Source organism: Oncorhynchus kisutch, linkage group LG12 (assembly GCF_002021735.2).
Source record: "Oncorhynchus kisutch isolate 150728-3 linkage group LG12, Okis_V2, whole genome shotgun sequence".
Lineage (NCBI taxonomy): Eukaryota > Metazoa > Chordata > Actinopteri > Salmoniformes > Salmonidae > Oncorhynchus > Oncorhynchus kisutch.
The window spans coordinates 27,140,656-27,151,681 of record NC_034185.2 but is presented as its reverse complement, the minus strand read 5'-3'; the positions used below and the strand labels follow the sequence as shown (position 1 = coordinate 27,151,681).

Here is an 11,026-nt window from a genome sequence, read left to right as displayed (position 1 = left end):
AGAGAGAGAGAGAGAGAAAGAGAGAGAGAGACAGACAGACAGACAGCGAGAGAGCGAGGGAGAGAGAGAGATATTGTCACAAACGTGTGAAGACCTGAATTTCAGAACAAATTATTTTCACTAGTACTTGACTGTATTTACTGGTAACTGTGATCAGTTGTGTTGTGTTATCAACTGTAGTTATTTGTTCTGTAGTGCTGGCCTCAGGTGTTGTAGAGTCTACAGCAGAGAGAGAGAGAGTGAGAGAGAGACAGAAAGATTGTGACAAATGTGTGATGAGTTCAGAACAAACTCTATTCACAGGTACTTGATTGTGTTTGCTGGTTATTGTGATGAGCTGTGTTGTGGGATGAACTGCTTTATCTCATTGGACAGCCCTCACTGGTTACTGTGATTAGTGCTGTTGTGGGGTCAGCTGTAAATGATAAAACTATGACTTGAATAGCATGAAATGTAGCCTACTGTAGGTTATCAATAGACATGACAACAGTACTATTCTAAGGATTGCAAAAACTATGTCATGTTTTTCAGTAGGTATTTCTAAAGGTACCTGTTGTAGGAGAGGCTGTTGTTGTTGGACATGCTGTGAAGTCTTTAAGGTGAAGAAAATAGGATATTGGTTAGTTACACATATTAGAAAATGTTAACAAATGTCAAATGTGTGAGGATGTTGGTTCTTACTGTGGTGGTGAACCGACTGGCAGTACTGTCCATCTGGAGGAATGGCATTGATACATCCACACGTTTCAGATGTGATGTCATCACAATTCCCATAAGAGACACACTGGTCACATGACCAACGATACTGGTCCTCACATCTGCACTGGAATCCAGTACCATTTGGGAAGCAAACTGAGGACATGAGAGTAGATCAAGAAATCAATATGACACTTAATCAGTGTGTAAGCAATTAAAAATATAAACTTGCACATTGAAGTCTTACCTGTAGACATGTTAACACCAGTGATTTGTGTCAGATTATTGATTCTGACAGGGTAAATAGCATTTCTCAGAATGGCTCTCAGTTGATCTATCACTGTAACGTCTGTGGTGTTCAGTTCAATTTCAATCATGTACTCATAGAGAGTCAGTGGTACTGTTGGAACTGAAAATGAACAATGTCAGTCATTAACTTGCTAATATTAAATATATTTAGATCCATCAATATCCCAAAACAATTGTCATGCGTTTATTTTTTAGGTAATTCATCAGATATATTTTGGTCCTACATTACCTGTTGTAGGAGAGGCTGTTGTTGTTGGACATGCCGTAAAGTCTTTAAGGTGAAGAAAATAGGATATTGGTTAGTTACAGATATTAGAAAATGTTAACAAAAGTTAAATGTGTGAGGATGTTGGTTCTTACTTTGGTGGTGAACCGACTGGCAGTACTGTCCATCTGAAGGAATGGCATTGATACATCCACACGTTTCAGATGTGATGTCATCACAATTCCCATAAGAGACACACTGGTCACATGACCAACGATACTGGTCCTCACATCTGCACTGGAATACAGTACCATTTGGGAAGCAAACTGAGGACATGAGAGTAGATCAAGAAATCAATATGACACTTAATCGGTGTGTAAGCAATTAAAAATATAAACTTGCACATTGAAGTCTTACCTGTAGACATGTTAACACCAGTGATTTGTGTCAGATTGTTGATTCTGACAGGGTAAATAGCATTTCTCAGAATGGCTCTCAGTTGATCTATCACCGTAACGTCTGTGGTGTTCAGTTCAATTTCAATCATGTACTCATAGAGAGTCGGTGGTACTGTTGGAACTGAAAATGAACAATGTCAGTCATTAACTTGCTAATATTAAATAGATTTAGATCCATCATATTGACAAAACATGACAAGACAATAGTAATGCCATGGCTCTTAGTACAATTCATCAGACATATCTTTCTCCATTATTACCTGTTGTAGGAGAGGCTGTTGTTGTTGGACATGCTGTAAAGTCTTTAAGGTGAAGAAAATAGGATATTGGTTAGTTATAGATATTAGAAAATGTTAACAAATGTTAAACGTGTGAGGATGTTGGTTCTTACTTTGGTGGTGAACTGACTGGCAGTACTGTCCATCTGGAGGAATGGCATTGATACATCCACACGTGTCAGATGTGATGTCATCACAATTCCCAAAAGAGACACACTGGTCACATGACCAACGATACTGGTCCTCACATCTGCACTGGAATCCAGTACCATTTGGGAAGCAAACTGAGGACATGAGAGTAGATCAAGAAATCAATATGACACTTAATCAGTGTGTAAGCAATTAAAAATATAAACTTGCACATTGAAGTCTTACCTGTAGACATGTTAACACCAGTGATTTGTGTCAGATTATTGATTCTGACAGGGTAAATAGCATTTCTCAGAATGGCTCTCAGTTGATCTATCACTGTAACGTCTGTGGTGTTCAGTTCAATTTCAATCATGTACTCATAGAGAGTCAGTGGTACTGTTGGAACTGAAAATGAACAATGTCAGTCATTAACTTGCTAATATTAAATAGATTTAATCCATCAATATCCCAAAACAATTGTCATGCGTTTATTTTTTAGGTAATTCATCAGATATATTTTGGTCCTACATTACCTGTTGTAGGAGAGGCTGTTGTTGTTGGACATGCCGTAAAGTCTTTAAGGTGAAGAAAATAGGATATTGGTTAGTTACAGATATTAGAAAATGTTAACAAAAGTTAAATGTGTGAGGATGTTGGTTCTTACTTTGGTGGTGAACCGACTGGCAGTACTGTCCATCTGAAGGAATGGCATTGATACATCCACACGTTTCAGATGTGATGTCATCACAATTCCCATAAGAGACACACTGGTCACATGACCAACGATACTGGTCCTCACATCTGCACTGGAATCCAGTACCATTTGGGAAGCAAACTGAGGACATGAGAGTAGATCAAGAAATCAATATGACACTTAATCAGTGTGTAAGCAATTAAAAATATTAACTTGCACAATGAAGTCTTACCTGTAGACATGTTAACACCAGTGATTTGTGTCAGATTGTTGATTCTGACAGGGTAAATAGCATTTCTCAGAATGGCTCTCAGTTGATCTATCACCGTAACGTCTGTGGTGTTCAGTTCAATTTCAATCATGTACTCATAGAGAGTCGGTGGTACTGTTGGAACTGAAAATGAACAATGTCAGTCATTAACTTGCTAATATTAAATAGATTTAGATCCATCATATTGACAAAACATGACAAGACAATAGTAATGCCATGGCTCTTAGTACAATTCATCAGACATATCTTTCTCCATTATTACCTGTTGTAGGAGAGGCTGTTGTTGTTGGACATGCTGTAAAGTCTTTAAGGTGAAGAAAATAGGATATTGGTTAGTTATAGATATTAGAAAATGTTAACAAATGTTAAACGTGTGAGGATGTTGGTTCTTACTTTGGTGGTGAACTGACTGGCAGTACTGTCCATCTGGAGGAATGGCATTGATACATCCACACGTGTCAGATGTGATGTCATCACAATTCCCAAAAGAGACACACTGGTCACATGACCAACGATACTGGTCCTCACATCTGCACTGGAATCCAGTACCATTTGGGAAGCAAACTGAGGACATGAGAGTAGATCAAGAAATCAATATGACACTTAATCGGTGTGTAAGCAATTAAAAATATAAACTTGCACATTGAAGTCTTACCTGTAGACATGTTAACACCAGTGATTTGTGTCAGATTATTGATTCTGACAGGGTAAATAGCATTTCTCAGAATGGCTCTCAGTTGATCTATCACTGTAACGTCTGTGGTGTTCAGTTCAATTTCAATCATGTACTCATAGAGAGTCAGTGGTACTGTTGGAACTGAAAATGAACAATGTCAGTCATTAACTTGCTAATATTAAATATATTTAGATCCATCAATATCCCAAAACAATTGTCATGCGTTTATTTTTTAGGTAATTCATCAGATATATTTTGGTCCTACATTACCTGTTGTAGGAGAGGCTGTTGTTGTTGGACATGCCGTAAAGTCTTTAAGGTGAAGAAAATAGGATATTGGTTAGTTACAGATATTAGAAAATGTTAACAAAAGTCAAATGTGTGGGGATGTTGGTTCTTACTTTGGTGGTGAACCGACTGGCAGTACTGTCCATCTGGAGGAATGGCATTGATACATCCACACGTTTCAGATGTGATGTCATCACAATTCCCATAAGAGACACACTGGTCACATGACCAACGATACTGGTCCTCACATCTGCACTGGAATCCAGTACCATTTGGGAAGCAAACTGAGGACATGAGAGTAGATCAAGAAATCAATATGACACTTAATCAGTGTGTAAGCAATTAAAAATATTAACTTGCACAATGAAGTCTTACCTGTAGACATGTTAACACCAGTGATTTGTGTCAGATTATTGATTCTGACAGGGTAAATAGCATTTCTCAGAATGGCTCTCAGTTGATCTATCACCGTAACGTCTGTGGTGTTCAGTTCAATTTCAATCATGTACTCATAGAGAGTCTGTGGTACTGTTGGAACTGAAAATGAAGAACGTCAGTCATTCATTTGCTAATTTTAAATATATTTAGGTCCATCATATTGACAAAACATGACAAGACAATAGTAATGCCATGGCTCTTAGTACAATTCATCAGACATATCTTTCTCCATTATTACCTGTTGTAGGAGAGGCTGTTGTTGTTGGACATGCTGTAAAGTCTTTAAGGTGAAGAAAATAGGATATTGGTTAGTTACAGATATTAGAAAATGTTAACAAATGTTAAACGTGTGAGGATGTTGGTTCTTACTTTGGTGGTGAACTGACTGGCAGTACTGTCCATCTGGAGGAATGGCATTGATACATCCACATGTGTCAGATGTGATGTCATCACAATTCCCAAAAGAGACACACTGGTCACATGACCAACGATACTGGTCCTCACATCTGCACTGGAATCCAGTACCATTTGGGAAGCAAACTGAGGACATGAGAGTAGATCAAGAAATCAATATGACACTTAATCGGTGTGTAAGCAATTAAAAATATAAACTTGCACATTGAAGTCTTACCTGTAGACATGTTAACACCAGTGATTTGTGTCAGATTGTTGATTCTGACAGGGTAAATAGCATTTCTCAGAATGGCTCTCAGTTGATCTATCACCGTAACGTCTGTGGTGTTCAGTTCAATTTCAATCATGTACTCATTGAGAGTCGGTGGTACTGTTGGAACTGAAAATGAACAATGTCAGTCATTAACTTGCTAATATTAAATAGATTTAATCCATCAATATCCCAAAACAATTGTCATGCGTTTATTTTTTAGGTAATTCATCAGATATATTTTGGTCCTACATTACCTGTTGTAGGAGAGGCTGTTGTTGTTGGACATGCTGTAAAGTCTGTAATGTGACGAAAATATAACATTGCTTCATTGGTTCAACAGAAATAGGAAACATATCATGACAATTAAATCTATAAAATACAGGACTTTGGCGTTTACTTGGGTTTTGAACCGACTGGCAGTACTCTCCATCAGAAGGAATTGCATTAATACAGCTACAGGGTTTATCTGTATTTTCTTCACATGCCCCATAGATGGCGCAATTGTTACACGACCAACGATACTGGTCCTCACATCTGCACTGGAATCCAGTACCATTTGGGTAGCAAACTGAAAAACAAAACATCAGTATAAATCATCATTTTCTACGATTTAAATATAATAATTCATCAAGAACTGAAATATTTCTTACCTGTAGTAATGTTGAGATCAGTGATGTTGATCATGCTACTAAGTGCGAATGGTAAACTGAGGTTTTTCAGAAGGTTCTTCGGTTCGTCTATGGCTTTTAAGTCATTGACATTGACCTCAACTTCCACAAAGTACTCCAGAAGAGTTACAGGTTCTGTTGAATCAAATATATGGAACATGCATTTGCATTGTTATATCAAACCAGAGCAGTTATTTGTGTTATTAAATTGCAATTCGAATATCAAGTTTATTCCGTTTTTATATCAAGTTTATTCATTAATACAGATTCAAGTATTTTATAAACAAATAATAAATTACTTGTGTATGGCTGGCAGTACTGTCCATCAGCTGGATTGGCATTGATACATCCACATGTGTCACCAGTGATGTCATCACAGGATCCATATGTGACACAGTTGTTATATGACCAACGATACTGGTCCTCACATCTGCACTGGAATCCAGTACCATTTGGGTAGCACACTGAAATGGAAATGGGTTTCAGGACATGTGCATGTAAAAAAAATGTCAATCAATAATTTTTCTCCTACATAATTAGAAAAGCAATGCTTAGCACTAGCAAGCCCAACAGTATAACTACCAGTAGTGATGTGTACGTCAGAGATTTCAGTGGAGTTGTTGATAGTGAGGGGAAGACTTGTTGAATTCACAGCTGACTTAATTTGCTCTATTGTTTTGATGTCTGACACGTTCACTTCAACATCAATTATGTAGTTCCATCGATTGGATAATACTGTAAGGATTGAAATAGAGGAAATTGTGACGTTCAGGAGAAGAGTCCCTATGCTCTTTTTAAATACATGGTTTGAATTGTCATTCAAGAGGATGATGTTTGGCTTTGCAAGATCATTTAAAGGTGATCCGTTGACTAAACTCACCTGCTCTTTTTTCCCTAACATGTGACAGATGTGGGTTGTACTCTGTGTTGAATGCCTTTACCAAGAGAATGAAAGTCAGTATCCACATTTACATTTGCTTCAGAGAGTCCATATCAACTTAGAATATTTTCCACATTTAGAATATCCTGTTTGATAGGTTTTGGGGGTTTCAAGGGTGGTTCAATACTGTATGATCATCTAATCACGAGACTCCACACTAACCAGTTCAACCATTTATATGTCCAAAAAAATCATGATAGTTATGGTGCAAGAACTTAACAGTAGACCGCCTAACTCTTACTAAGATCATCAAGACGCTAAGTTTCTCATATTCTGTTACATTTGTTCCTAAATATTGTCGGAAGGTTTCTACTGGACATCATGAGGTATTGTTAACATAATACCTGTGAAAAAAGGCTGGAAATCTCAATGAATTCCCGTGTTTCCAAAACAGAGCATGTCACCAGGAGAACAAGGACACTCAGCCCATTCTTTGTTATTGCCATTCCTGTTATGGGGAAACAAGGCAAAGGAGTTGAGAAACAAAACTGGAAGAACTGTAAAAACCTACATTCACGATAATGTTTAAAGTACACAATAAAACCTACATTCACGATAATGTTTAAAGTACACAATAAAACCCCACAGGTAACTTTTCTGAAGCACTTATATCATGCATTTAAAAATGCCCATGGAAGTATCTATTGTTTCATTTCATGATTTGTAATTCTGAGATTAAAAAAAAAATCTGATTAAGCTGAATCAGGGGATTTGTGATATCATCTTCATTATAACCTTATGTAATGTGCTAATTGAAATAATGAATCTCACCTGGACTTATTGTACAAAAACACTTAGTGTGCAGCCATTTATTTGTAAGTAGGAAAGACACTGTTTGAAATGTGATCTGCTATTTTTACAAAACGTTTATGTTATGTTAAGTATAATAGCTGAAGTTCATTCCTCATTCCTAGAATGCCATTGCCTAGAATGTCCCTGTCCCTGGTGAGTGGACAATTCCCCACATGTTCCAATGTCATGTCGAAATACATTATGTAAGACAATTAATTGTAAACAACATATAATAAAGGGGAAGGGAAAGGGGGAGACCTAGTCAGCTGTACAACTGACTGCCTTCAACTGAAATGTGTCTTCCGCATTTAACCCAACCCCTCTGAATCAGAGAGGTGCGGGGGCTGCATTAATCAACATCCACGTCTTCGGCGCCCGGGGAACAGTGGGTTAACTGCCTTGCTCAGGGGCAGAACGAGAGATTTTTACAGCTCAGGGATTTTTTTTGTCAGCTCGGGGATTCGATCCAGCAACCTTTTGGTTACTGGCCCAACTCTCTAACCGCTACAGAGTATTCCTCCAAAAAAGTGTCAAAATACATTTCTGAATGATGTGCGGACGGACGTACTGTAGGAAATTCATATAACATAAATATTATTTCAAAGTGAAAATGTTACTGGATTTCTGAAAATAAAAATAAATTCTGCTGCATATGGAAGTCGACATTCACTGAATGAAAAACAGATTCTGTATATCTCATCTAACATTATTGATACCCATATTATGACAAAAGTACAATCATAAACATGGAAATGGGTTACAAATAGCATGGTAGGTCTATAATCAAAGAAATGTGCTTGACAACCACTGTACCATGTCAAACAGATTCATCTTATATGTAATACCAATACCTTTCTTCCTAGGTATTGGCCTTTCTAGGGAGTTTTTCCTAGCCACCGTGCTTCTACACCTGCATTGCTTGCTGTTTGGGGTTTTAGGCTGGGTTTCTGTACAGCACTTTGAGATATCAGCTGATGTACGAAGGGCTATATAAATAAATTTGATTTGATTTGATTTGATTTAATGACAACATGCTTTACTGGCATAATCTCAGTTCTTGTATGGCCATATTGGTCACATCTACGTCGTGGGCCGGGCCCCAAGCCCTGGTGTAACAGACTAGGGCTCTGTTGTCCTTTTGTAGGCCTGCTCTTCCGATTTAGATTAGTAGCCTTCTCTGCGTGAAGGTAGTTGACATTTGATTTAGACATTTCCAGTCCCTTTGTCTGTGCCAGTCTGATGACTTCTTAGCCAGCTTCACTGTCAGTTCTGAATGGGGGATCCTACTGAACTGTCTAAGTCAAGTGTCAACTCCATCCTTAGACACGTTGCAATGCAAATCAAACACACTTCTGAAAGTGCAGTGTGGGAAAATGTATTTTATGTGCCATATTATTGTTCAGGTACAATTAGATTTTCATAAATATTTAACTTTACCTTTATTGGCCACACTGCTCTTCCTATGATCATTAGCACGTTGATCACTGAAGTGCTGATGTCCAAATTGTTGCAGGTTTGTTCAAAAGCAGTTGACATCAATCATCAATCATGTCATGTCTACCACACAAATAACAAAAGGAACACAAGAAAAACAAGCTTGATGTTTAAAAAAATTAAATCGAATGATTTAGCTTTTCAGACAGGAAAGGATCTAATAGGCACCAACAACAGGCACCAGAAAAATATAGGCACCAACAGGCTACAGAATATTTCTATAAACACCAGTAGGTAGCAGAGAAAACTTAATGGAGCTACTGCTACCACTACCAGAAAGTCTTACGTATAAAACTTGACAGCACAAAATATCTTTAACTAATAAACCAACTAAGGAAATCAATGTGACTACAGATAGCGTATTGTTGGGCCAGTCAGTCAGCAAATGAATCAGTTGAAAACATGGAAGCTCAGATATTCAATCTGTGCTCCTGATATGCACTGTTTTTGATGTTGCTTATATCATGTCAGACACTAAGTAATAATGAGTACAGATACAACAGAAACATTTAGATTGGTATTTAAGCCTCAACTCAGAAAGGAGGTCAGTCTCATTACCATCCAAGTGAAGATCCCATGTAGGCCAATTTCTGTCTCCCCCCCTCCTTTTAACATTGACCTAAATTATTATTCAGTTCTTCACTATCATCCTCATCTATCATTTCACTGAAAAACAAACTAACAAAAATACCTTACCTTGCTTCTCCTTACTGTTCTGGTTGACAAGTGTAGTATTGTACGTTGCAGGGAGACTCAAAACCCACATCCAACACCGTTTACTGACTGTCACACCCTCAATACCGTGAACTACGGGAACAATTCCTGAAATATGGTAAGGGACTGACTGACTGTGACAGAGCACCTGCTCAACAGGTTTCATTATTTATTCTGTTTCCTTGTGTCACTAAATGAACCTGAGTTAGTATTGTAGAGCAGCGCACAGACACACTTGAGCCATCAGTACAACCATCGTTATAAATTAGAAGTAAAAAGTCATCATGTAAAAACACCAGTGCAGTGGGTCAGTGACTATACATTGTCTGAACTGTCATGAACATTGTGTCTCAACAAAACTAAAATACACTTGATCGCTCTGGTCAAAGGACCGTCAGTTAAACAATAGAATACAAAGCAGTGAATACACACAACTTGAATTGAACAGTGACAGATGAATACACAGTGAAAAGGTAACTTATTATATTTAATGAACTAAATTGAAGTTGTTGGGTTATCAATATACTTCATGAAGATGATCCTACAGAGGATTTTACCAGTATCCATTAGCCTTTACATATGCTTAAATGAGTGATTCTGACTGTAAAATGTATCATTTTGTTATTTCAGGGGAGATTGGCGATGAATAGACCCTTAAGCACAATTAGTGTGTTAATATTACAAATATATCATGTTAATAGTTTTGTTAATTGTCTCTCACACGGGTATACCTGGTTATATATATATATATTCCTCTGTTCCCACCCATGTCTTTGTGTGGAATTGTTTTGTTTTGTGTTTGTTGCATCGCGCCAGTCTGGTTTTTCACCCTGGGTATTGCCTGTACCCTATTTGGGGAATTATTGGTGAACCTTATTGTTATATTATTGATGGTATTTTGCGCTGGTCACTTTTGCCGGTTGGCTTGAGTCGTAGCTGTTTGCGCCCGTCTGTTTGTTTCTCTTGGCTAATAAAGTCGTCTGATCACCAATTCTCTGCTCTCCTGCACTTGACTCGAATGACCAGCAGCGAAAACCCTGACAAGGGTAGACCTGTTTTATTTAACGTATCGAACATAGCAACAGGTGTAAATCTGGTTTGTATGGGTATATAAGGGCTGCAGTGCAGGTGTACATCTGGTTTGTATGGGTATATAAGGGCTGCAGTGCAGGTGTACATCTGGTTTGTATGGGTATGTAAGGGCTGCAGTGCAGGTGTACATCTGGTTTGTATGGGTATGTAAGGGCTGCAGTGCAGGTGTACATCTGGTTTGTATGGGTATATAAGGGCTGCAGTGCAGGTGTAC

The 11,026-nt window shown here is 37.9% G+C and overlaps 1 protein-coding gene across 43 annotated transcripts in view; it reads right to left on the bottom strand.

The window, feature by feature from the left end:
• LOC109901378 (uncharacterized threonine-rich GPI-anchored glycoprotein PJ4664.02) overlaps positions 1–9,813 on the bottom strand; it is a 38,572-nt gene extending 28,759 nt beyond the window's left edge. For 39 of the 43 annotated variants that reach the window (XM_031837250.1, XM_031837260.1, XM_031837261.1 and 36 more), the window contains exons 1-31: positions 9,703–9,813; positions 8,950–9,069; positions 7,065–7,168; positions 6,661–6,715; positions 6,363–6,515; positions 6,080–6,244; positions 5,763–5,915; positions 5,510–5,680; positions 5,367–5,408; positions 5,077–5,238; positions 4,815–4,985; positions 4,684–4,725; positions 4,383–4,544; positions 4,121–4,291; positions 3,990–4,031; positions 3,699–3,860; positions 3,437–3,607; positions 3,306–3,347; positions 3,005–3,166; positions 2,743–2,913; positions 2,612–2,653; positions 2,322–2,483; positions 2,060–2,230; positions 1,929–1,970; positions 1,628–1,789; positions 1,366–1,536; positions 1,235–1,276; positions 944–1,105; positions 682–852; positions 551–592; positions 142–219 (exon numbers count right to left, since the gene is read on the bottom strand). In XM_031837250.1, the coding sequence (XP_031693110.1) occupies positions 142–219; positions 551–592; positions 682–852; positions 944–1,105; positions 1,235–1,276; positions 1,366–1,536; positions 1,628–1,789; positions 1,929–1,970; positions 2,060–2,230; positions 2,322–2,483; positions 2,612–2,653; positions 2,743–2,913; positions 3,005–3,166; positions 3,306–3,347; positions 3,437–3,607; positions 3,699–3,860; positions 3,990–4,031; positions 4,121–4,291; positions 4,383–4,544; positions 4,684–4,725; positions 4,815–4,985; positions 5,077–5,238; positions 5,367–5,408; positions 5,510–5,680; positions 5,763–5,915; positions 6,080–6,244; positions 6,363–6,515; positions 6,661–6,715; positions 7,065–7,166 (3,544 nt within the window). In that variant the 5' untranslated portion in view covers positions 7,167–7,168; positions 8,950–9,069; positions 9,703–9,813. The remainder of the gene's footprint in view (positions 1–141; positions 220–550; positions 593–681; positions 853–943; positions 1,106–1,234; positions 1,277–1,365; positions 1,537–1,627; positions 1,790–1,928; positions 1,971–2,059; positions 2,231–2,321; positions 2,484–2,611; positions 2,654–2,742; positions 2,914–3,004; positions 3,167–3,305; positions 3,348–3,436; positions 3,608–3,698; positions 3,861–3,989; positions 4,032–4,120; positions 4,292–4,382; positions 4,545–4,683; positions 4,726–4,814; positions 4,986–5,076; positions 5,239–5,366; positions 5,409–5,509; positions 5,681–5,762; positions 5,916–6,079; positions 6,245–6,362; positions 6,516–6,660; positions 6,716–7,064; positions 7,169–8,949; positions 9,070–9,702) is intronic. The other 4 variants (XM_031837262.1, XM_031837282.1, XM_031837280.1 and 1 more) reach the window with 4 other exon arrangements.
• Between the last annotated feature and the right edge of the window lie 1,213 nt (positions 9,814–11,026).